The sequence below is a fragment of the Egretta garzetta genome, unplaced genomic scaffold (assembly GCF_000687185.1).
Source record: "Egretta garzetta isolate BGI_Z169 unplaced genomic scaffold, ASM68718v1 scaffold504, whole genome shotgun sequence".
Lineage (NCBI taxonomy): Eukaryota > Metazoa > Chordata > Aves > Pelecaniformes > Ardeidae > Egretta > Egretta garzetta.
In genome coordinates this window covers 1,517,350-1,543,644 of record NW_009259535.1, presented here as the reverse complement: position 1 = coordinate 1,543,644, position 26,295 = coordinate 1,517,350, and the positions used below count along the sequence as shown (strand labels likewise).

The 26,295-nt window shown below is 40.0% G+C and overlaps 1 protein-coding gene across 10 annotated transcripts in view; it reads left to right on the top strand.

Moving 5' to 3' along the window:
* The window catches only part of INPP4A (inositol polyphosphate-4-phosphatase type I A), a 141,879-nt gene that overhangs the window by 77,847 nt on the left and 37,737 nt on the right, over positions 1-26,295 (top strand). For 5 of the 10 annotated variants that reach the window (XM_035893204.1, XM_035893207.1, XM_035893200.1 and 2 more), the window contains exons 3-14: positions 8,890-8,952; positions 11,678-11,893; positions 12,729-12,773; positions 14,246-14,364; positions 14,480-14,596; positions 16,316-16,395; positions 18,716-18,869; positions 19,851-19,941; positions 20,591-20,738; positions 23,699-23,829; positions 24,106-24,210; positions 25,031-25,139. In XM_035893204.1, coding sequence (XP_035749097.1) covers positions 11,788-11,893; positions 12,729-12,773; positions 14,246-14,364; positions 14,480-14,596; positions 16,316-16,395; positions 18,716-18,869; positions 19,851-19,941; positions 20,591-20,738; positions 23,699-23,829; positions 24,106-24,210; positions 25,031-25,139 — 1,205 coding nt within the window. In that variant the 5' untranslated portion in view covers positions 8,890-8,952; positions 11,678-11,787. Of the gene's footprint in view, positions 1-8,889; positions 8,968-11,677; positions 11,894-12,728; positions 12,774-14,245; positions 14,365-14,479; positions 14,597-16,315; positions 16,396-18,715; positions 18,870-19,850; positions 19,942-20,590; positions 20,739-23,698; positions 23,830-24,105; positions 24,211-25,030; positions 25,140-26,295 lie in introns of all 10 variants that reach the window. The other 5 variants (XM_035893208.1, XM_035893206.1, XM_009637652.2 and 2 more) reach the window with 2 other exon arrangements.

The window sequence follows — 26,295 nt, the reverse complement described above, 5'->3', positions numbered from 1 at the left end:
TATATTCAGCTTTTGGTCCTGCCCTTTTGTCAGAAGGTACTGCCTCTCTAGCAGAGGCAGTGGATGTAGGAACGTGTGCTCACACTGAGATGCTGTTCAGTATCTTTCTTGGTTTAACCTGTTGCTGAAAGTGGCTTTGATGAGATGGTGGACTATAAACTCGCGTGGCTGAAATACATGTACCTGTTCTCCTCTGGGTGAGAAGACAAAGGCATGTAGCTGTGGGCAGAAACATCATCTCCGCTGCCTTGCCTTGGAGGTTTGACTGCTGAGGTAGGCAGCATGCCTATGAATTTCTGAGAAGGTGTGTTGGGAGGCACAAGGAGTTAGCAGGAGAAGCTGGCATCACTCTTACTTGCCTTCAGCATGCAAAAATTGAGAGTCAAAGATACCAGTCATGAGAGTGAGTTAGTCATGACCTTTAAGAAAGGAAAGTAATTCGGGATGCATCCTTCCCATTTTCAGGCTTTTCTGTATCCATGCAATATTTGCTTTAAAAAAAGTGAGATTCATATAAACTTGGCCTGTATTAACACACCAGTTTTATAAGGCATGTCAGTGCTTGGAGAATTGACAAAACTCTGACATTTAAGCTCATATTTTTGAGCACTGAGTGCTGCAAGGAACTCAGCACTAATATTTGCCCTTTGTCTTTGCATAGCATTCATATCTTTTTGTGGTCATTGCTACCATCCCTGCTGCAGTTGTTATTTTTTTAAATAAACTTTTGAAGCCCACTAAACTATGTCAGTTCTAAAGATTGATCAGTACTAGTTGCTGAAAACAAATCAGTAGATTGTGGTCACAATTATTTGAAAATTGTTTTTAAAAGCCCCGGACTCCAGAAATCTATGGCCATACCATATAGGAGTCTTATTTTTTTCTCTGAATTTTGGACTGAAATGTTTATTACGTTTGGTCTCTTAGTAGATGAGAGTGAAAGAAAAGTATGTTGTTATAGCAGAATAAAGGGTTGCACAACGCTACACAAGTACTTGCTACCCTCCCTGTCTGAACAGACCACGTTAATCTGTAATACGTTGGAATGAGGAGACATGAACTTTTTGAGTAAGTACCTGCAACATTTTTATTTGTCCACGGGTGTTCAGATATTTGCTCATTTTACTCATTAAACCAATGAGATTAGTAGAAATACCTTTAGTTACTCTTTCCAAACTTTATCTTTGTTTTTCTGTCTTAGAGCTAGCAGCATCATATCCACTACAAGACATTTATTTTCTATAACAGCTCCTTTGTTCAATCACACCTTAGCAAAGAACATAGCATTTCAGTAAGGCTGGTAGTCAAAGCTGGGAAATCTCATGGAAATTTTCACAAGTAGGGGACAATTGTTGAAATATGATATTCTAATAGAAAGCTGCGGATCTTACATTGGAGAATGATTTGTAATCAAATTCGTAGAAATATTTCAGTGATATTTGGTCTGATTTCCTCTTACGAGGTCACCTCAAAGACATGCAAGCCACTTATGGTCTATTTTTTTGTAGGTCACATACTTTATTTATTCCATTTTCTGTTACTGATCTAGGCCTTTTAAATTCAGCAATCAAATATGGCAAGTTTCAATATATTCCAAGTATTTTTGCAGTATGTTTTGAAATGACCCATGTCTGTCAGTACATGTAATCTTACCCATACTCTGCTACAAGTTAAGAGTCAATTTAGTAAATTATAGTGCCGCGTCCTGTTAGCAACAGTTCACTTTATACTTGACGTGGACTTTGCTTTTTGCAAATGTGGTGAAATCTCTTAAAATCCAGGTGCAGTTTATTCCATTTTAAAAGTACATAGGCAAATATGTTGGTCAGAAAATTTGATTATGTTCCTGGTAAAATTACAGCTTTCTATGAACTATTTCACTCAGCCTTGCTTACATCTTCCTATTTCTTTTTTCTTACCTACATTCTGGACTTACTGTCTGCTGCTGCTAATTCTCATCAGCAGTCACTAAAATGAAACTATTGTTTGTTGATGCTGAAGTGCAGAAACGTTGGTTTCTCTGAAGTTACTGTCTTAACCTGTTTTTTTCTGAAGAGTGTCGGTAGTTTCCTTCCTAATGACCTGCAATAGGCAGATGGGTGACATTCCGAGACCTATGAAAAATTACTTTTTAATGTTTTCTTGCTCTGTTGGGAAATGAAATCGTGGCTTCCTTTCCTGAAAGAGAGGTGTCTGTAGCAGTTCCTTGCCTATAGCAGAAAAGCTTGGACAAATTAGCGTATCTTAGACCCTGTCGCTTCATTTCCCACTTCTCTTTCTTGTTGGTCTTCATCAGAATACAGCTGCAGTAACCACCTTGTGAAGGGCAGGGGGGATGTGCATGCGTGTGGCTGCACATGTGAGAGGGAGGTACGGGGCTCAGGGAGGAACTGGGACGGCACATCTGCATCCACTGACCCAGAGGGCACCTGCTGCGTTGGGCAATGCAAATACAGGATAACACGTCCTTTAGTCAACCTTAACAGGTCCATAACAGGTCACTTTAGTCATCCGTGAGTCTCTTTTTGCTCCTTCCCAGTGCCTGTGCTCCTGAATCATTTTTGAATGTATAAACATTTTTGAGCATATAAAGGCTGCATGTTGCTCAAGACCCACTCAGAAATAGGATTATTTCTTCTTTCAGTGTCTGTCTTGAGGCATAGCTAATGGCTGACAGGTGATGAGCAATATCTTTTGCTCCGTTTAGTCCTGAGTCCTACCACTTCTTGAGAAGCAGCTCAGCAATCCACCCTTCCTCAAACCTACCAGCCCTACTCCCTTTTGGCTGTCATCTCAGCTCACATCTGCCTTTATCTGGCTGGTGGAGAAAACCCTGTGTGAAACTCCATAGTTTCTCCTCACAACTTGGGCAAGAAAGCAAACCAAATGTTGGGGGTCTTTGGCCCCTATCCTAGGAATCTGGACAGGGTTTTCTGGATGAGTTTGAGGTCTTTGACAGGGCCAGCAAAGTGGGGTCTGCATGCTGTCTAAATAGATTTTCAAGGACAATATTTTTAGAAACTGGCAAGACACTGAAGCAGCACACGCACCTCCCCTTGTATCACCCACCCATGCAGGGTGATCTTACTGTTAGCCCACAGGGTGGGATTGGCATGAAAAAGGGACAGCTGTCCCACCGAGGCGTTGAAATGGGAGCAGTGGTGGGAAGTGTCAACTGTTGTTGGCCTGTGTGGAGTTGGATGTTTATGCTTCCAAACTGCCAGTATCCCACCACTTGTTTCCATGACTCCAGAAAGGAATCCAGGAAACAGCCTTGCAGTCAGCATCTTGGCCCACAACAACCCTCTCTCCCATTGATTTAGAAAGATCAGGGTGAACAAATAAATCACTTTATTTTCCAGGAAGAAAAAATGAAAGCAGCACAACGGAATCAGATTTCTGGGACCAAAAAAGAATTGTTTCATTTGAAAAGATGTCCAGTATCATGGCCATTAGGCATAGGCTTGGCATGCACTGTAGAAAAAAAAAAGATGTATGGGTCAGAAATACACACACAAAACACAGTTCAGAAGTATAAAGCAAATGTTGGTGGAGAAATATGCATCAGCAGATTTGTGTTAGTAGCATAAGACTCCAGTTCTGCTGTGCTGCCTAAATCCTGGTTAATAACCTTTGTGGAATGTTACTCCCACACTAACATTTATTTTAAATTTTCTAAATACTTGACACTGTTTCATTTTCTGAGTCAATTAGTTATGTCTTGCTGGAAACAGATATGTTAGAGGAAGAACTCACGTATTTCTGGTTTGTCCTCTGATGCTGCTGTGTATTTTTAATTTATATAAACTTTTTAAGCAGTAAGTGTAGGAATCACAGCAAGTCAGAGCAGTGCCACGTAAAAATGAAGAGTGAAGGTTTTTCTGGTGCGCCTGTGACCTAACGGAGCTTTCCTTTCATGTGGGAAAATGGAGTGTAAGGAAAGTAAATGAACGGTTAGTCTGTGACCCTGGAGCGCAGTCCCATGGGACAGGTGAAGCTCGTTCTAATCCAATGGTTTCAGAGCAGAATGAGCGATCCCACCCAGCCCATAGGGGACAGTGCTAACTGCTGGTTGTTTTGACCAGCATATGCTGGCTTTAACTAGTGCTACTAGTTTTTTTTGTCTGTGAAGTGGATGAGTATTATAGGCAGATAGATCAGATAGTTCCCTAGACTTTTTGTTGTAATCCAAGCTTGACCAAAACTTCCGATTACAGATTTAGTTTCAGTGCTTTTAGCCCTCTGTGTCTTCTGTGGTCCCCCTCTCTCATTGCCTGTATGTTAGAGGATATTTTACTGCCATCCATCTGTAATCAACAGCAATATGAAATCTTTAGCAAATGTTGAGATGTGTAGCTCATCTTTCAGGTCATGAACTGTTGGGTTTTTTCTTGGGTTTTCTGCCTTTGTTCCCTTACCCCACCCTTTCCTGCAGCAGGAGGAGCTCAGAAAGGGGGTTAAACTCTTTGTTTTTTTCCAGTTAGAACAATGCTGTTTCTGCACCGTGAGCATCATGGTTATGATAAAAGGCTTTAGAAGAGGCAGGCTTTAGGAGGGTGTCCAAAGGACCAGCTAATTCAGAAATGTCCTTCCAGTTCAAACTCTTCAAGAGAAAATATGTCCCCTGTTCTTATGGGCTTTTCCATGTCTGTCTGAGTAATGTGAGAACCCCAGGTCATGAGGAGGAAAGTCATCCCATGCACAAGAAACTTCACCACAATGTACCCAGCACGTTTCTTGTGAAGAGGATAAAGACTGATGTAAAGACCATTTGTAAGCTGTTTCAGTTTCTGTTGGTAAAACAACGGAGGCGGCTGAGAGGGCTGGACTTCAAACTGCTCTCTAGCAAGACTCATAATTTTCCGTGGCATTATGCTGTGCTCAACTTGATAAAAGCTGTTCTGCAAAGTGAAACAGAGCTGTGCTTTTTTCTTTTTTAGTTAGCAAATGTGTGTGTTACAAATGCTCGCTTCCACCTGTGGGCGTGCATATTTTTGTGCTCATAGAAGGAGAACTGAAGAAATAGAAGTGTTGTGATGACAAGTGAAATTAAAACAATATCTCATTAAGTTAAGAAAAATGCTGGTTGTATTTTGGTTGTGAATATAGACAAATAGTCTTAATTTGCACAGAGAACTAAATGGCCTAAATTGGAGTTTTCTATTAAAAGTGCTCAAATATATTCAAGAGATAAAATTGGGTTTTTAGATTAATTGAACTTGCTGAAGTTCATGGGGGGAAGGATCAAGAAGAAAGTTCGTGACTTACAGATTTGTCTTTATGTGTGAGAAGGTGGACAGGGAAGCAAAGAGAAAGCAAGCTACTTTCTGCTGCTGAAATGGCCTTATATCTAAATATCACTGCAAGGTTGCATTTGGAGATTTCCATGCTGCACAGATACATTCATTGTATCTTGCAGTAGTTTATTTCATTTTCTTGCGGAAGACTTTTTCCTGTTCTTGCTGAGGTCACCCACTTGCTCAGAATCCTGAGGAGGTCTTCAGAGAGTGACAAGAAGAATCTTCAGGGCAAACTTATTTTTTTGTCCTTGTTAATCAATATTCTGGTCAGTGGGAGAGGGGGACATTGAACCAGCTTGAGAGGGGAACCTAGACTTCAGGGGCAGACTGAGAGGGGGAAATATGGCCTCTTTGTGAAGCTGATGGACTAGCACCTGCCAAGCATGTTCTTGGTGGGGAAGTCATTTCAGTTGGAGGCAAAAGTCTGCAAGGGATGCTGGCACCACTTACTTTTCTTTGCCTTTCCAAGGGGCATGGTAAGCAGGATGTCCTAGGTCATGGGATAACTAAAAGGCAGTGATACTCTGTTGTCAGACAATGGATCTGCAGTAGACGTAGTCTGTGTTTCCGCTCCCACCAGTTTGGCCGGAAGGAAGACTCTCTCTCAAGGTGAGAGCTCATGGCTCTGAGTTTTCCTGTTGTTGTGATCTGTGTGAGATTCAGGACATTCATTAAATGATGCAGAAGAGTGAAGTGCTCATGAGACTGTAAAAAAATAGCTTTTAATTAGTGTTGGTCTTAGCAGGCTTTTGCTGGGAGCTGCTGTCCTTGAGCTGATGTTCTGCTCTTGGCCCAGACCTTCACCTCAGACCCTGAAGCAGGGACAGTAATGTTCCTTGCATTTTCTTTGAAACAGCTGTTGGAGATGGGATGCTGGAATTGCTGGAAGATTGGTCTTGAGCCAGTGTGGCAAAACTTGTTTCATGACCAAGGTTTTCTATGGTTGGAGGTAAAAAAGAAGAAAAACAAGAAAAAAAATCTGTCTTGTAGGTATACTAGAGATGGTACTCTTACATGGAAAGCAACATAGTCATAACTTAGCATGGTGTTTCATCTTTTTCATTATTTTGTCTGCAATGATGTAGCTAATAAGATGTTAGTTGGAAACTTGACCATGTTCCAGATCCAAAATCCAATGTTGCTGGCAGGATTCATTTCCACTTTTTTGATCACTCAGTCTATTGCTAAAACATTTCAACCTGAGTACAAGAAACTTTTTACAAAGATGTTATCTGAAGTATCCAGTTGGCTGGAGGAGCCTCTTTTGGTATTTCAGAATGGATTGTTCAGGAACAGGAACCTTAATCTGTAAGGTCCAGAGAGTGGACCTCGCAGTCCAGAGAGTGGTAAAACTACTTGCAGTTCAGTAAGTACCCCACAACTACTTTTTCACTCCTCCTTGGAGATGATCGTAAAATTTTAGCAGGATTGCATTCCCCAACATTGTTTTTTAATGCATTAAAGAAGCTGTCATACTCTGCCTTTCTCTATTACTCTCTTCATGTAGATGTATCAGGAACATTTAGGGTTCCACTGCTGTTGCATTTGCTGCTTTGGCATGCCTCTTTACCTGAAAAATGCTGTAAGCCCAGAGTAATATAGCTGTAGTAAAGTACAGTCTCAAAGTAGATTTTAATTTGGACTCTAATTGGAGTAGCCTCTTTCTCCTGCTTCTTGATGTGTGAATTTGGAAAAATCCTGTTTCTTACAATTGTTTAATGAGTGTCAAAAAGTAGGTGTTAGGGTGAAAAAAAGGTTTGATCTCAGCTGACATGTTTGTTTCAAGGGCTAGTTTGGCAAGAGATTATTTTTTTCAAGAAGGGAACAGACCAAAGCACTTTGCCAAAACAATTGTGGAGGTAAGGAGAAGATTAGCTTGTAGTTGTACAAGCCAATCGTCAAGGGACTATTTTGGGGCCAAGATGATCATAATTTTTGCTTGAGATCTTGCAAGCAGTCAGAGTGAGACCAAACGTCTGAACATTTTGAGCCCACAGGATGGGAGGCCATGCAGCTGAGCAGAGTGGCATTTCCTTCCTACAGCCAGCTGCCAGGACTGAAGATAGCAGGCCAGAAGTGGCATCTGCTGAAGATCTTTTCTTCTGGTCACGTGCCTGGGCCTGCAGCAAAACTTCATGAAGTGCAAAGCTGCACATATTGCCAGCATCCACCACTGTCTGCAGTATTAGTAAGGGCAGAGCCAAAGGCTACGTGTAGATGCATCATGCCATCTTCAAGATGGGTTTTGCCTGGACATGAATTACCTCAGTCTTTGGGATTGCTGGCTGCAGGAGTGGTACCAGTCTTTGATACCATCTAAGGAAACTAGCTAATGTGTTAATAGTACCTTTAATTTGGTAGGAATCCTACCTCCACTGATTTCTATCAAAAACATGGTCATAAAGTTGCAATGGTTGGAAAGGTTGTAATTCAAGAGAATGATCAAAGCACCTGTCATTTGGGTCTGTCAGGCTATGCAGTGAATAGAGGGAAGTCATCCCTGCCTGAGCTAGCACAACTGTGGGAGAGATCCAGTTTGCCCAGCTGTAGCATTAGGCCTAAGCTAGTCATCTAAATTCTTTCTATAATTAGAGAGAGAGAGAGAGAGAGAGAGAGAGGTATCTTCATGGGGTGATTCATCCCACCTACCTTGGAAAATGGTGACTCATTCTCTGGAAGTGCCTGTGTCTCACCGTTGGCTATATAGAGAACCTAGGCAGTGAGCTGAGATCAGATACCTGCCTCGTATGCAGTTTAGGTGAGATAAAACCCTTTCCGTAAGTGATAAGAGCTCATACCGATGTTCTTAAGCAGTCTCGGGTAATTGGTAAGGCTGGCAATTAAATGAAAAAGCTCAGACTGGACTTCCCCGTCTCTTTTATTGTATGGCACATATGGGAGATCTTAAAAGGCATATCTTATTAATGCACATGTACTTGAATGAGATGGTACCACTCGCAAATACAAACCTTCAGTTAACCTGTAGTAGATTTAAAAGTAATTCACTTTTCCTGTATGCTTATTGCTAGCTGTTCAAAGCTGTTCATATGCCTGCCTCGCATAGTAATTTCACCCAGTGGAGAAAGAGCCCTACATCCTGATCTTTTGAACTTCTGCGTTTTGACACGGGATCTTTTCTCCTGACAGCGGCGATTATAACTCTTCCAAATAGCAAAATTTTGAAAGTTTTAACTATAGAAAAGCAAGCATAGTAACAAATGCTGTCTCATACTCAACTTATCATATACATTCCTTTTTCTTAATAGCACCAAGCCTTTCAGTAAACATATTAACATGTTTCTTACAGCCATTCCACCCACTCACCAAATGCTGACCCGAAGGCAGGCCTTTTCGGCATAAGTTTATTTCTTTGTGCTCCTGCTCTGACTGGATATTGCTATGACTAGAGCTGGGTGAGGTCTGGCAGAGGATCATATTCTTTTTCTATTTTCAGTAAGCTTTAATGTGAGAGCTAGTAATCAGAAGTTAAATTTACAGTTAATCTGAGAATGGTACCTGCCCATTGTTTGGGATGTATGCTGTATAAAAAAATTGCTTACTTATGCTGATTATTTTGATCATTTTTTAGATGTGGACTTAACTGATGTTATGATATGCAAAATCCCTCCACACATGAGGAAAAAAGGCCTCTGTAAGTATGATCAGTGTAAGTAAATTAAAAATGTATCAGGTGAGAAATTAATATTGCAATTTAAATGAATAGTTGAGAACTTAGAGAGCCTTGGAAAATTATTACACTCAGTAATATTTAAATAGAAATAGTTTCAAGACAAAGAAAAAACCTGACCCGATTTTAACTTTTCAAGGACTGACCCTTTTTACGGATGTCAGGAACTACAGAGATTTTAGCTGAAAAACACCTGGACTCTTTAACCTAACTGTACCTATGTGAACATGTTAGTTATTCTCCAATAAGGTATTTGAAGGATTTGGGGGAAGGAGCTGTGGTATCCTGCCTAAATCCCTGCAAGCACATTCTGCAGGTATTCTGTTTCATTAAGCAGTTAGGTTTAAAGGACTTCCAAACCGTTAAACGTCACATTACATAAAGAACAAACCAAGGGCTACAAAAATGATCCGAGGGCTGGAGCACCTCTCCTATGACAACAGGCTGAGAGAGTTGGGCTTGTTCAGCCTGGAGAAGAGAAGGCTGCGGGGAGACCTGATTGTGGCCTTTCAGTACTTAAAGGGGGCCTATAGGAAAGATGGGGAAGATCTTTTTAGCAGGGACAGCTGTGACAGGACAAGGGGTAATGGTTTTAAACTGAAACAGGGTAGATTCAGACTAGATGTAAGGAAGAAATTCTTTACAATGAGGGTGGTGAAACACTGGAGCAGGTTGCCCAGAGAGGTGGTGGAGGCCCCATGCCTGGAAGCATTCAAGGCCAGGCTGGACGGGGCTCTGAGCAACCTGATCCAGTTAGCGGTGTCCCTGCTCACTGCAGGGGGGTTGGACTAGATGACCTCTAGGGGTCCCTTCCAACCCAAAACATTCTATGATTCTATGATTCTGTTGCTCAAGGAAGGGAAAATTAATTAGTAGAATGGAAAGACCTGGAAACTGGCAAAGAATTTTCATGGAAGTTTTATTTGATTAAATCTTAGGACATTCAGTTCTATTTGAGAAAGACTGGTGATTCACAAGCTGCTTAACCACTTGCACAAAAACAACTGGACACAGTCCTGAGCAACTTGCTCTAGGTGGCTCTTCTTTTGAGCAGGGGCGTTGGATCAGATAAACTCCAGGGACCCCTTCCAACCTCAACTATTCTGTGATTTCATATGAATTGGAAAACTGCCTGCTTTAATTTTTGGCTGTCATAAATTATATCTATAAGCAGAGTGTTGTTTTGTATGCTGTCACCGAGTTTCAAAGCTTTGGGGGATGGGACTTCAGAGCTCTCAATTTCTGCTTTTTCCACTCAAGAATTTACTTTTTTTCCGATTTGTAGTTGGCTTATGACTTATTGTATAAACCTGAGTTGAATCACTGAGGCAAATTATTAGTTCTCAGTAGCAATGGACTGGCCTGTCTGTTGTACACAGCCCAAATTCCTTCCTCCCTAGAATGAGCTTCCCATTTAAAATCTCATTCCTAAACTCATGTGGATGGCTCATGTGGAACACAATTGTGTTCAATTCAGTTGTCTTAGATACTTAACTTGCATCTGAATTTTAGATGTCCAGTGAACCAGTGCTAGTTGAGAAGGTGCTCAAGTTCCCTGTGAAGAGAAGGAGATTCTTTTGAAGTCCTCCAGAGGGAGATGCTGACTAGTTTAATTTAAAAACTTAAAGTTAGGCAGGTTGAACGTTCCTTTGGAGGCCTTCAGACAGTTTTAAAATGCCTATTTAAAACACAAGTAAAAGCTAGGTGTTTTATTTAATTAGAATGCATCTTGCCCATTGTTAGGTTCCTCAACCTAGGGGGAATTAGTCACTGTATTACTACCTTCCAAGTTTATCAGATTTTGCCCCAGAGCTCACTTCCTAAATGAATGGAGTTTGTCATAATAGTATGAAACGAATACAAAAGTTCCGTAACTGCAGTGCTAACGTGGCTGACAGAAGGAACATTCAAATGTATCAGCCAAACCAAAAGCACTACATTTAAGAACATAACCAATTTTTCTGTAGGCTGTGTGCTTCTTTCCTTGCATATCGTTTAACTTTATAGGCATCGTGAGGGGAAGAACAACTGTCATGGACTTCTGTAGACCAATAAAGTGTAGGGTGAAGGAGAAGCACAGATGCTGCTGTGTGCCCCATCAGCAGGCATCCCTTTTTGCTTTTTCTCTCCATCACCATCCCAGAATTTCAGCCTCGCTCTGGCCCAGTAGGTTTTATTTATAGTTTTCAGTATCCCTCTCTCATGGCAGAGGAGCCTGGAACGACAGAGTGTGCTGACACTAACAACATCTCCTGCCCTTCTGTTCTGCATTCTGCCAAGCCCTTGTCCCTTTGTCCTCATCCCTTGTCCTACCTCTGCAGGCAGAGGCCCCATCTGATGAATTTACTTGTGCTCCCCAGGGATTATGAAAACCGGGAAACTTCATTAAGGGTGGTTTAATAACTTAGACAAAGGAGCAGAGCAGCTGGTCTGTTAACAAGTCTCAACGCCCCATGCTCTGACAGAAGAGCCTTTCTTACATGTGGTACAGTCTTCAGCCATTCGCAGTAAAACACTACAGATGCGTGGTTCGTGCAAATGGAGTTACTGTGCATTGGATCTGCCTTGAGTGTTTTGTCTGAATGACCTGAGGCAATTTTACAGCAGTAGGTGTGCTGCTGTTAAAAAGAACAGTAGCTGGTAGTAGCCTAAAATTTTGGTGTATGTTTCTGCCTTCTTTATTGCTTAGTGTGGTAATGTTAGAGGAATAGTGATTGGAGACAACCTGATGCACTCTGCTACTCTGTACAAACATCAGTGAAGCCAAGCAGCAAGAAAAGAAGGGTTCTTCATGACAAAATGACAGCAAGAGAACACAGTCCCCGCCATGGGGCAAAATCCCGCACCGTGCAACGCGCCTCCACCATTGATGTCACCTCTGACATGCTAGGCCTTTCTCTAGCAGGTATGTACCTTTATGCCAGCTATTGCTCTGTCGTTCCTTTCAGAATCTACTTTGTACTAATGTTATTTTTTTCATCTTATTGCTAGAAGATTTAGATGTGTCTGGTTATCTGGAGGGAATGAGATAAAGGAATTCTACTAAAAAATTAAAAAATCTTAAACTTACCATTTTTAAAATAGTTAAAACATGAAAATTGGAAGGGGAAGAAAAAAAAGAAACTACACTAGATTTTGTGCAGTTACATTTATCAGTCAAAAATAAGCAACGGGGAGGAAACAACAAAATGTCAGGGTCAAGAAAGAGTCTTGGCAACCTTCTTGTTTGACATTGTATAAAGTTTTCGAGAATGTTAAGGGAATTGAGAATTATCTCCCTCATCTTTTATGGTGAGTAAATGAAGATTGTAACCCCAGAGGCTTTCTTTGATTAGTGAAAGAGACAGGTACTTTCAAACTTCTCCCTATTCACTCATCACAGAGGAGATGTATCTGATTTAATAATTTGGAGTTAATAATGGCTCAGACACTAAGTGGCTTTAATCCTGTTGCTTTCTACTGAGATTGGGCATTTTATATTCCCATATTTCATATAATCTTGCATAGTTTTACATATTTTAACATGTTTTATAAAATTAGATCATCTCAGGTTTTTCAAGTCATTTTTAGATACCAAAGATTAGCTAATAAATACTTTAAATACCAGTCGTGGTTCATTGAATTAAAATTTTTTTTTTTCTATAAAATTTAATTTCTTTTCTGTATGACTGCAACTTCAGGAAAGGATTCATATGACAGCAATGTTTGGCTAATCTTGTGTTAATTTTTCTGATTTGCAGGAAACATTCAGGATCCAGATGAGCCAATTTTAGAGTTCAGTTTAGGTAGGCTTAGTGATGTTTATGCTAATTTTGATGATATATGCTATTGAGTATGTGTGTGGTTTTTTAGTTGTTGATTTTGAAGTGCCTTTCATATAGTAAGGATTGAAACTTTGCTTTGATTTTTATGTGGTACAGTTTTCTTGCTGCCTGTACAGTATCTTTTGATAGGCAGCCAGCAGTTTGATTTTGTGATATTTTTAAAAGTCTGTAATTAAAACACCTGTCCTACAAAATTCTAAATGTTTACTATGTGAATGTTATTTTTAGATGTTTATTTTGTTTATGTGAAGATACAGTGAAACTGTCTTCAGTCTCAGCATATCAGCAGTTCAGGTCTTGAAGCAAACTGATGATTTGCTGGAAACACCATTTTAGAACAGAACATTTTCTAAGTGTTACCAGCTATTACACATACCTTCTTTCCTGTGGTCTTTGCTGTCAAGTGATAATGTAAGATGCAGAAGTGACCTAATTTCTGGGGTGATTAAATTTGTACAAGAAGCTTGTGACCTCACTTGAAGAAAAAGTGAAAAATATTTTCTTAATGAAATTTCAGTCTTCATTTTCAGCTGCAGCATGGTTTTCTTGCCTTAATAGTAGACTAATGTTTGGAAGGTTATGCTCTTAACAGTATGTTTGAAATGAAAAATTCAAATATTTTCTCAGATGTATGTAATTGTGTTCTGAATAATAATCTTAAGAACTCCTTAGAGCCAAATAAGGTACTTCAAACATTTTTAGATAAATTAAAAATATGTAGAGCTGCAAAGCTTTTTTGAACATTTTGCTTGCCCAGGTAAATTTTAGAATTAACTTTCTGCATGTAGCTGAAGCAGAGTCAGACCACACTAGTTACCTGTATCTAGCTAGATACAACTTGGCTCTGAAATTTAATGTAATTATGTAGAGTCACTCACTGAAATTTTTGATAGTTGTTTCCTACTCACCATAGTCCCTTTCCAGCAGTTAAAACTCACAATAACATTTTAGAGGAAATAAATTACTGTCCCTTTACAATTACAAGCTGGTTGTCCTCACAGTAGTACTGCTTCATCAACGTTCAAGCACTACTCCTGGTTCTCCATGGCAAAATGCCGTTTGGTAATGGGCTTAATGGAGCGTGTCTTCAAATCAAATGCAGCCATGCTCATGAGATTCCCAGAGGAAAACCTATGCATGTGCGCTGTTCTAATGAGCCATGCCAGGGGGATGGATAGGCAGGTGTTAGAAGAGAACAAGTTTAAATTACAGCTCTACAGCTTGGAGCCAGGCTGGTCTGATTGCACGTTTGCTGTTTGCATGCACAAAGGTGAGTGATGTCTGCTTTTGTAGTGTGGGGGTAGAGTGAATATTAGGCCCTTTGTGGCTTTATTGCTCAGGGTATATGATACACTTTTATAAAAATGTAGAGTTGTACAGCAATATGCAAAAGATGCTGAATCTAAATGTATTTATCTGTTGCATACCTAAAGCTTGCAGTGAGCTGCTAACTCCATCGCTAGATCGAAAACCAAATAGTTTTGTAGCAGTGAGTGTAACTACACCTCCTCAGGCGTTCTGGACGAAGCATGCACAGACAGAAATTATTGAGGTAAGTGGTGAGGTACTCCTGGATTAGATTTAAAATTGAAGTTAACACAAGAAGCATTTCTTCCTGACAAACATCACCTTGCATTAATTTTTGCCTTTTTTGTTTATGATTACAGGGAACAAGTAATCCTATCTTTCTAAGCAGCATTGCCTTTTTCCAAGACTCTCTTATCAATCAAATGACACAAATCAAACTCTCCGTGTACGACGTCAAAGATAGGTCTCAGGGAACAGTAAGTTTTCTTTATTCTGTTGCCTCCCCAGTCAGTGTGGAGCAAGGAAACAAGAGGCAAGGAGATACAGCTAGTAACTTTTGTGAAAGAAAGCAAAGGAGTAGCAGCATCTATCCTAGAGAAAGGAACATGGGTAGGGGAAGGAGGGACAAATGCTGCAAGATGGTCTTGGCAGAGCGGGGAGCATTCCCAGTTTTCTCACATAGGGCTTGTGGGCAGCAAGTTTGGGAACCACTGATTTAAACTAAGAGGTTCTGTCACTTGTTCTCTTCTGTTGTGGATCTCTTTACAGAACTAGGTAACAAATGGGATCCAGTACCCCTAACTGAGGCCTCTAACCTGTGCTGAAATGTTTGGCCCATAATGAAACAGTCCTTCTAAATGGAGCTGCTAAATTCCATGTGTAGTAGGCACAGCCTGGTGGAAGTTTTCCACAGGGAGCAATCATGTCTGTCCTAAGTTTAGGAACTTTCGAAGTCTGTTTCAGAACCTTAGAAGTCTACTTCTTTCACTGCTTAATATTTAGATGCAAGCTGCTGACTGTCAGGCAGATTAGATTTTACCAGAGGCTGCTACTGGCCTCTAATCCATGTTGTGTGAAATGGAGGGAAGAGAAAACAAAAGTCCCCTGGAATCCTGGGGGCTTCTGTAGTATTTTTGCAGAGGGTCACAAGTTGTAAGGTAGAATTTGCATTAAATGTTTTTATTCCAAAATAATGGAAAAATCGTAATTTCAGTGCCCAAAGGTTAATTTAGTAAAAAATGGGCCCACACTAAAGCCACCTTTTTCTCAGCAGGGAACATGAGTTCAAATTCAAGGTGAAAAACATCAGAGAAAACTTAACTATTTTGGAGTGCTTTCTAATTCATTATGAAAAATGGGTATTTGTTGTCTTAAAGACACTTATTACTACAAGTATCTAGAACTCCACAATACCAAAAATGTCTGAGTGTTTTTACAAAACGGGAGATTGTTTCTGAATAGAAGGTTGCTTTCAGGAGAGCATCCATGCACTTGGCTTCCTGCCACACATTTTCTGAGCTGTTCTGCCCAGATAATTTTTTTTTGCATTGCTCTCAGAAATCATCCTGCCTTGATCCCTTAGCGATTTTTGTTCAGGTGTAAGATTTATTCCCTTACTGAAAAAAGTCCTAAGTGCCAGCTCTCCAAGGTAACTACTTGGACCTGTGGGCAACTCACTGTGGACTGTTGTCCAGATTGCTGCTTCAGGTTCTGCATGCCTGCTTTCCCATGGCTTCCTCAGGGGCAGCAGGGCATCTCTGTAGAGTGCATCATGGGGAGGCTCTTGGGAAAAGGGAACACCTCCTGAGGAGGTGCATTCTCCAGGAGGAGCCAAGTTTGGGTCAGGGAGAGACTATGAAGTGTCAACCCTAGTCAGTCTGAGTCCCATTCAGTCATTGCTTTCAGTGTTCCTGTATTGCTGGGCCTGAGCTTGTACATACTGAGGTGCCTCCCCTCAAATCCTAGAGAAAGAAAAGGGCTTATTGTCATCTGGTAGAAAAAAGGATTTTTGATAAATTATGAAATTTATTAAATTTTAAAGGGGTTTAATTAGTCATGCATGGGCATATGTAATTATATTTTTGTTCTCAGGCTTTTGTGTATAATACTTGTATTTTGGGCTTTGGTGCTGTGGACAAAGCCTTTGTTCATTGTAAAGGTAAATAATTACAATTGCAGTACTCATCTTCTTCCAGATGTATTTGTTGGGTTCTGGGATGTTTGCTGTAAAAGAACTACTTCAGGAGAAGAATCACAGGTTGCACATAACACTAAGGTTTGTAATGTTCTCCACCATTTAGGAATTAAATGTCTTAATTCTTGAAAGCATGCTTAAGATGTGATGAAAGCTGTCTGTGAGATGTGATAAAACCCTTTTGTTTGGTTGGTTTTTTTAAGTCCCAGGCCACTATTAAAGAAAAACTATTTTATATTGCATGATAATTAAAACATGTAGAGCAAGACCGTGGTGAATAATGTTAGATATTGGTTCTAGTGCTACAAGTCAAGAAAGTATCGTTGAGACTGGTTTCGTTTTTGTGCGTTTCATCCTACCACCTCAGCATATGTGTCTGTGGAGAGTGGCAAAATAGAGTAGTTTTACCTGTGCTGATATATAAAGAGCCTGTAATGCGGAGAATGAAACCCATCAAAACAGAGACTTAGCTGTTTGGAATACTTTGGCTTAGATAAATCTAGGCTCTATTTACTATTTCAATGCCTGCCTGTTGCTAAATTGTGTATTTGTTGCTACATAGTCTGTTTATCAATATAATGCACTAGGGATAGGAGGAGTCACATCACAGCAACATTGATTTTCTAGCTTGATTCCTATTGGAAACTTTCATGGCAGGAATGTGACTCAGGAGGGAATGAAAAAGAGTGTGTGAGTCTAATACCAATCGTTAAGGTAGTTCTAATCATAGGAATCAAACCACACTCGTGAAAGCCAGTGTGGGACGAAGTTAAGTGCAGGGTTGGGAATAATGAAGAAAACAAAGTGAGAGTAAGAAAAGAGAGCTTCGATGTGTAAATGCACATTGTAGAAGTGTATCTTGAAAGTAGGACAGGCATCCCCGTCAGAAAGGCAAGGGGAAGTCAGCTGAAGGGGGGAAGCATAATCAGAGAGACTGAGGATGATAGTGTTGGTAGTATTGGCATAATCAGCACTAGAAGCAGTGACTGTGATAAACTTGCAGAAATGTCTTAGCCCAGACACAACTAACAAAACATGGGTAAAGCTTTTCATGCTAAAAGAAGAGATGGGTGAAGTTTCCGGCTTTTCTACGGTGTATTGTAAAGAAAAAAATTGACATGATTTAACAGGGGGAAGCAAATCAAGGAAATGAGTCAGAAAAGACACCAAAAGTATGGCAGTGATGGTGGGTAAAATAGCCTAATTTATCACAGGTGTGAAGGTGAGGGTGTTTTGAGGGAGATGAAAAAGAGGTGATGGCCAGAGTTTCGTGGTTGTGTTAGACATGGTTATTCTGTTAGGTTTATTCTTTCACGACTAAGTTGTAAATGTACTCTCTTGGTTTCAAGTGTATTCTGATTATCAGAGCAAGGTGTGTGAATGCATGCACGTCTTGTCATTGTCACGCTAACCCTCGGATGTATAAGCTGGATTCTGACCCATGTCTATAAACATTCTGCCTGACTTGGATACTTAAACTTTTTCTTGTAGTCATTTTACGTGCTAATTTCTTTTGCCTCCCCAGTATTGTCTGTTCCAGGGACTTTTTTTTTTTGGTCTTAGTTGTCGCAGCATATTCTTACATGTAAACAACAATCTTAAAATACCTTTTAGAATCTATCTTAAAATAATAATGAGATGGCTGCTGCTCTGGGAAGGTGGGACAGAAAGTTGTGTCGGTTTGTGCCATGCAGCCCCTCAGCTGCTATCGACCTGTCTCAGCTGGCAGCAGCCGGGTCCCTGGGCATCTCTGGCATTTGTTTCCATGCAGCTCCCTGATCTCCAGGATCTTCCTCCACCTCAGGGACCTTTCCTCCATTGAGAATCTTCACCACCTTCTTCCCTTAGGTTTTCCCAATCTAAATAGTCTCTCTGCAGAAGCACAAGATGTGATCAGCCTCCTAACCGGTGGCCTTGGCTGACTTCTCAATTAAGTGGAAGATTTGTGATGTGCTACTTCTGTTTAGACCGCGCATTGTGAAAAATTGACCGGTGACAACTGTACCAGTGGCAGCTAGCAAGTAGCAGGCTTCTGACTGAGATTTAAAAAGCTCAGTTTCAGACATTGACACGCGCAGGCACACACACGAGTGTGCATGTACATCCAGTTATCTGCTCCCTGCTCGTGTTCCCAATTTAAGCTGCTTTCACCTACAACAGGCTAGTTGTAAAATCTGGACTCTTTCTGGTTTTACAGAAGTATTGAAACACATGCATGGTTTCAGGTTGCCTTCAATTAGGAGGTCTGTACAGCATCCCTGCAGAAAGAGGGGAGCGTTTTCCTGTTGGAATAACACATTATAAAAATACGTAAAATGAAGTTGAAAAGCTTCCTATTTAAAATGTTCATTCGGTTTGAAGATTAATAGCCTTTTATAAGTGTTCCCTTGTTGATAAACAGGTCCACCTCCAAAAAAATCTCAACGCAGAGTGTTTGTTGCAGGTCGGCTGAAAGTGACCGTGTAGGTAACATTACAGTTATTGGATGGCAAATGGAGGAAAAAACTGACCAAAGGCCTCCAGTGACAAGGTCACCCGATACAATTAATGGAAGGGTGAGTACGAACATTGTGTTAGCTTCAGAAAGATGCACATTGATCGGTGGTATTGAAATAAGTTGAGATCTGCTGTCAGCTATTCTGGCCATCTTGGTAGTTAGCAGTGCTTTACAATTTCAAAATACTGTAAAAAGCAGCCTAATGGTGATGAAGCAATTTTATATTTTGCAAGAGCTCTTGGTGCTAATGTCTGTAAAAGTCTTGGGGAAAATTTTCCTTTACAGTGATGAAGCTTTAGCTTCGAGTGCTCGTGCCTTTCATCAGAACAGGCTTGCAGTACTGTGCCTTGGTGCACTGATAACCACTTTCACAAAGACTCAGTATTGCACACCTGTGATTTGGAAGGTGGCATCAAGCAAAGATGTGATGGGGATACTCAGGGAATTTCCAGAATTTTCACAGGAAACTTTTTGAAAAGAAATACCTTAAAAGTTTTTAATAAAACTGAACAGGTTACTTGAATGCTGGATTATTATTCTTTTTTGTGATCTCCAAATATTTGTCTGAGAGCAGATATTTATAGTGCTTTCTCAGAATAGACATATGTCTGATTCTCTAAGCCTTGTGTTCTGAATATCCTGGTGATAACTGCACTCATATCTGTGTATCACAGTCACAATGTGGATTAGTATCACTTTCTATCTGGCCAGACCTGCTGTTGGCCCATATTGGTGCAGTACCTCTAAGATCTCTGGAGCTGTGCTAACATAAAGTAGTTGAAGGGCTGGATGAAAATTTTTACAGCATTATGAGCTGTGCAGTAGAAGTAAATAGAAATGCTTAGATTGGAGGGTTCAAGTGGATTTATTATTTCAGCCTGAAGTATTTTTTGTTCACAGTAAACATATTTGAAATATTTATTTTAAACATGCGTTGTGTTGAATATTCCTTTCAAGTCTGTATAACAGGGCCATCGCTGCATGTTGCCTGGCACTGAAGCTTTATTCTTTACTATTTGTATTTTTTGGTTTTGTTTAGACCGTGTTGCCAGTTGATGAAAGTTTAACAGAATCCTTAGGAATCAGATCCAAATATGCTTCATTACGGAAAGATGCACTACTGAAATCTGGTAAGCTGCTGTGGGCTGTAACAAGTAAGCTTTAGACATCAGTAAAAGCTAATCTCTTGCTGTCTGCCTGTGGCCCCAGGGCATTTAAGCAGATGTTTCATTTGAATAGGAACAGGCTGCTGATTGAGCAGCCCTCTGAGGGTCATACAAGAATAAATTATTTTATCATTTGCATATTTTATTTTATCATCTGTGTAGTAAAAACTGCAGAAGCAAACTTTTGTCATTAAGTTGACTATAGAATAAAATTCTCCACGCAATTTGCTAGTGTATTCCAAAGCAATCAGTGCGGTGTGAGGAGAGGGACAGAGGAAAGCAATGGCTTTAAAAAAAAATTATTGTATGAGAGGAAAATTCACAGTACGTAAAAAAAAAAAAAAAAAAAGTAGTTCAAAAGCTGAATATGTATTTTATTTCCTTACCAGTGTTTTAAATTATTTGGAGGCTTTTCCTGCAAATGCTAGAAGAATGGTCACTGCAGGATGACCATGCTAGAAAAAGCTAGACTGACGCCTGGTTGAACCACATCTTTATGGCACTGTGTTACAGCACGCTAGTGAATCAAAGCCGTTTACTTTATAAAAAAGAGAGAATTTGAACACTTTTTACTCAAACCCTGCGCTAAAATAACATTATTTTAATTCCTTAGTGTTTGGTGGTGCAATTTGCCGAATGTATCGCTTCCCAACCACTGATGGAAACCACTTGAGAATCTTGGAGCAGATGGCTGAGAGCGTCCTGTCGCTGCACATCCCTAGGCAATTTGTGAAGCTTCTTCTAGAAGAAGATGCAGCAAGGTGAGTTCGGACTGGTTTGCGTGTACAGCAGTGATATGGCTGTTGTGGAGTTACCAATGCACAGAGGCACTGAAGAAAAAAAAGTAAAAGCAGTGACTTGCTGACTGTACAGTTACAGGGAATGAGATTCCATGTCAGAGTATGGAGTTTGGGCTTGAGTGTATGGTAACGTGAACATAGAGGCTGTGATGGGAGAGAATTGGTGGTGGAGTGAACACTTAGGTTCATACAGCAGTTACCTGCACTTAGGGGTTATCTGTTCCACTCACAAAAGTATTGATAAGGCCACAGAATGTATTATTCCATAGTCATATTACTGTATTAGGACCAGCACGTTAGAATACATTATCTTTTTATATATATAATCATTTATGTACTTCAATACACTTTGGTTTTTAAACATAGTTTATTTTTAATATAAAGAGAGAAATGAATTTGCATTAAAAATAAAACAGATCTCAATGTTTCTTGGGTGAGGGGAAGTCTGGATAGATGACACAGCATAAATGAAGGAGTAATAACTCCAACTGCTGAGAATTTTGAGAAAGGAACAGAGACAACACAAAGAGCAATGGAGGAAGCAGAGTAATTAGAGTAACAGACAGAGAAGAAAAATCATAATCACTTTGAAGGTGAACTTCAAAAAAGTCAGTTGACTTCTGTGCTGTGAAAGCAAAGCAAAGATAGATGACAGGAGCACTGACTCCTCAGTGACTTAAGCGATGGCTTTGAGAGTCAGAAGAGTAGTTTTGAATGGAAAACAAACAGACTAAAAGCAAGTAAAATGAGACACTGTAGGTCAGTAATGACTTCTCATTTTAGGAGGTGGGAGGGAGAAGGGTATCTGTTAAGCGTTTTGTAGGTTTATTCAGAATTTGCTTATTTTTGAAGCAATTGACTCTCTTCCAGGCAATGTACCCATTTGTGACTTTTACTTCCCTACATTTGTAGGCTGTGGTTTGCAAACATAATGTTTTTTTATTCTTTATAAAAGCCAAGTTTGGGGTGGTATAAGAATTTTAGCTGTATTTCTGAGAACTGGGGGTTTATTTTGGCCATATTCGAATCCACTCCTAGAGGCCTGATTTAAGTCTGACCTTAATTAAAAGTAAAACTATCTAGTGCTCTCAGTATCCTGTATTAATACATTTCAGTTCCTTTGGGATATTGTGAAAGAAAATCGTGTGTTAATCCACATGAGCAGGCAGAATTTGTCTATGGTATTTTCTAGTATTTTCATATTTTGCAAAAATGATAAATTCTCACAAGAAGAAAGCAGTGGTTTTTTGTAATGTATGGAAAAACTAACACACGACATGACTGAGTTTCCAAAGTTCACACTGATTTTTTTTTTCTGCTGTTGAGTTTTGGTTTTTAGTGACATGCGCTTATTAAGAGTAGTCAGATTTTAGATTCTAGAGAATGAATGCTGTATCTTGCATAGTTATTCTGCTACAACCTTGATGGAGGGGTTTTAGGATATGCCATTACACATTTAGACACAGGTTATTCATAGTTTATTTTATATCTTTGGTTCTCTACAGCTTTCCTCACAGTACATGTAAAAGCACCTGTTTCTTACGAGGTGCAGCCATAATATTGTAAAGAGTTGGCAGGCTCACCTATAAGGTGCCATCTCTGATGGAAGTAGTTTAAGGACCTGAAGATAATAAGAGGAGAATTTAGGGTAAATGGGGAAAATGTGGCTTCCTGTAAGACTGTGGGCAGTGAAGTTTCTTCAGGCGTTAGCTATGAAATGTGACTGCTCAGAGGCTCTTGCTAAAATCATATAGAGATCGGTGGATGCGTGTTCTACACAGTTGCAGGTTAGTAGCAACCCAGGTGATTGCTAATACAACTTTGTACGCTCTGAATTGCATGGCTCAGAGATAAATACAACTTCTGTGTAATTAGCGAGAAAGACTCCCTTCTCTCGGTTCTGTTGAGGTGATGCTCAATTACATGCAAAATTCTTTTCTGTCAGTGCTTTTATATTTCTAATGAATGATTATTTTTCTTTAAGGTGGGTTACCGTCATGTTCATTTTGGATTAGTGCCCTATTTTGTTACAGTGTGGGAAACAGCACAACCATGCTTTGTATTCATAGGATCTCTCAGATTTGGCCAAGCACTCTTTACTCCATTCTCTGTGCTACAGCCCAGGGGAATGCCAGACAGCTACACAAGCACAGCTGCTTCTGTCTTAACATCCTGGTGACTTTTTAAATGTCCTTGGATAATCACAACTGCTGTCTCTTACATAAAGCCTTTCTGGGCCAGAGCTCTTTGAAAGGAAACATCTAACCAGGGGCGTATTTTGACTACCTGTTTATGACATGCACATCCCCTGCTGTCTTAGCCCTATGGGACAAACAAGTAAACTTGAAGTGTTAAGCTGTGAATTTACTTCAGGACAACCTGAATTCAAATGCATGTCTTGTTTTGAGCAGGGAGCTAGACAAGGTGGTCATAATAGTATCTTATACAGAAGCAGTTTACAAGATGAAACTGGAAGTATCTGTTTCCAAGTCACTGATAAATATAGTTTGCACTGTTGCCTATTGGCAAATCAATCTGGTGCTTTTCTTGGAAATGTGCTTCCTTTTGATAATACCCTAATTATTGTGGAGTGGAAATTGTTCTGTGAAATGCTGTCTTCAATTATATACAGACAATTGACTAAAACTATGGATTAAGGATACTGAGAGAGCTGCAAAAAGAACAACGGTGTATTCTGCCTGTGAGGAACCTATGTACCTTGGGGTAGAGCTCAACAGCTGTGCTTTGGAGCATATGTTTGGAAGCATCCCCAGTCTGGTGTACTAGGTTAGACCAGAGTCAACTGAGAATGTGTCGGCTGAGGATGGTGCTACATTGATAAATATGAAACTCATTCTTGGTCAAGTGGACAGTGGAGCTAAACACCTCTCTTTTTTTTCCTCTTTTTTCTTTTTCCCTAGGGTTTGTGAACTAGAAGAACTCGGAGAACTGTCTCCTTGTTGGGAAAGCCTTCGTCGACAAATAGTTACTCAGTACCAAACAATTATTTTAACTTATCAGGAAAATCTAACTGACCTGCACCAGTATAAAGGTGATTTCTTTTCTATAAGAACTTCTCAATCATGACTGTTAGTGCTTCTCTGAAATTGGGAACCCAAAATATTTTAGTTTGATGAGTAAAAAATACTATTTTTATTTTTCTTTTCATTATTAACATTTATTGTGAGTTTGCTAATGATCTGGGAATATTTGTCTTTTTTTTTTTCTCTGCTTTACTTTCAGCATGTAGCAAATGATGAATGAAACTCCTTGAATATTTTAGCATAAGCGGAGGAGTTTATGCTTACTTTTCTCTCGTATTTCTCAGGTCCTTCATTTAAAGCCAGTAGCTTGAAAGCTGATAAAAAATTGGAATTTGTTCCTACGAATTTACATATACAGAGAATGAGAGTCCAGGATGATGGTGGATCAGGTATTTCTTCCTTATTCTCTTTCTTCACCTTATTCTGTTAATTTTCTCTGCATTTTTTTATTTCCATCCTCAACCATACAGCCAAGTACAGCCAAGTTTCCACAAACTACTGCTCTGTAGCACTAGAGCTACTTGGCATTTTTGTAGTGCCTTCTGTCCTCGGATTCCAAATCTCTTTGCAAAAGAGGAGGTGTAAGTATAATTATTGCTATTTTACAGGTGGCAAAACAAGGTTCTGGAGTTAACTGTACTCTAGGTGACACAAGCCAGCCTTTGTATAGGGAATGTATTGGATTAAGCTGCTGTGTCCCTTCCAGTCATTTTGGATTGTAGCAGAATAACAAAGGTTCTGTCTGTTGTTTATTGTTAAGCTGGTGCGCTTTTTTCTCTGGAACCATGGTGTACAGTTATGCAAAATCACACATTTGTTCACATGAAGCTTCTTTCTTCATAACCTAGGTTTTCCCTTCTTTTAACAGTAATCCCCACTAACCATGGACACACGCTTGTCCCATGTATCCATGTGAGGGATTCCAGTAGCGTCAGGTTTTGTGTAAAGACAGTGTTCAATGCTTCTTTTTCACTGTCCGTCTTCTAGATTAAGAAACAGAGGACCTGCATTCAAGTATGGTTCTTTCACCTGAAAAGTACTTGATGGATTTTCAGGGACTCTAAAACAATTCAGTTTTCCATGTCCTTCAAAACACTGGCAAGAAGTTTTACAAGAATTACTTTCAGAGTAGTTTTTGACTTTCCACTGTTGTTTATCTACAGTAAAGATGACAAGCTTTCATTTGTAAGTACTTTTTGTCCATCCCAGATCAGAACTACGACATAGTCACCATAGGAGCACCAGCAGCTCATTGTCAAGGCTTTAAATCAGGTGGCTTGCGGAAAAAGCTGCATAAATTTGAAGAGGCAAAGAAACAGTAAGTAGAAATATTGTTGTCAGCTGTTATTGTGCTTTTTCTTCTTGGTCCATGCTCAGTGATTTGGAAAATCATTCCATTCTCTGTTTTTGTTCCACTTTATTCAATAGTTCTACTATACAATGTGAAGATTATTCCATGTTTTTTTCCAAAGAAGGAGAGAGAAAACAGTTTCCCCTTTGTATTACCGTAGTTGTTGTTTACTGATGGGCCCTTTCTAATAGTCTTTTTAGTGACATCTTTAATTTTCCTGAATACTTGATTCATTCAGTTTAGCTATTTTAGGTGTTGGTCTTGGGTTCATCCTAATTGTGGATTAGAAAATTTGTGTGTAGAACCTCCTCAGCTGCGCTACATCATGCTTTCAGCCCATGATTTTCAGGAGACTTTCACCCCTCTTACAGCTTCAAGGTCTTGTTGCTGAACTCTCTTTAGTACAGAACAATTGTGACTGATAGGCAGATTCCTTGTTGACAACTTGGGTTTGGTTCTGGGACTATTGCTGGAGGCTTTTCTGTACCACCTCAGGGTTTATGCACAGATTAGGCTTCTGAATCTGGCCTCTCTCTGCTCTATGGGCAGGTTACTTGACCTCCACAGTCCTGTCTTCAGGGACTGTCTAGTGACCTCTCTGGAAGTGCAACCATATGTACTAGAGGAAGGGGCAGAAATTGGTGCGGTCACATATGCTAAAGGGTGAGACCTGCATGGCACCCACTCCAGCTCCCAAGGAAGAGATAATGCTGTGTGGGTCTGCATTATTTTTGCTGCAGTATGGAGAATTTAAGGAACAATGAGAGCAGCAGGACAAGGAGTCATTGTAGCCGGGGAAAAGGACACATTCATAATGCCCTTCCAAAGAAAGGATTTGGAGCTGATGGGAGGAGAGAGTGATGTGGGAACCAGGCTCTGCCAACTGCAGAATTATCTTTGGCAGTGGAGAAGTGAATAGCAGCATCCTGTGAACATCAGTCAGATATGTACTGATGAAAAGATTGGTGCAGAAAATATGCCTGGTGTAATTATTCCTGACTTACAGAATGCGCTAGGATGGGGCTAGAGGAAACTGTAAACCTGGAAACACGGGAATGCTAGGCCCACCCTTCCTATTCTTTTGATACCACTATTGCTCTCTGAAATAACCTCCTCCTCTCAG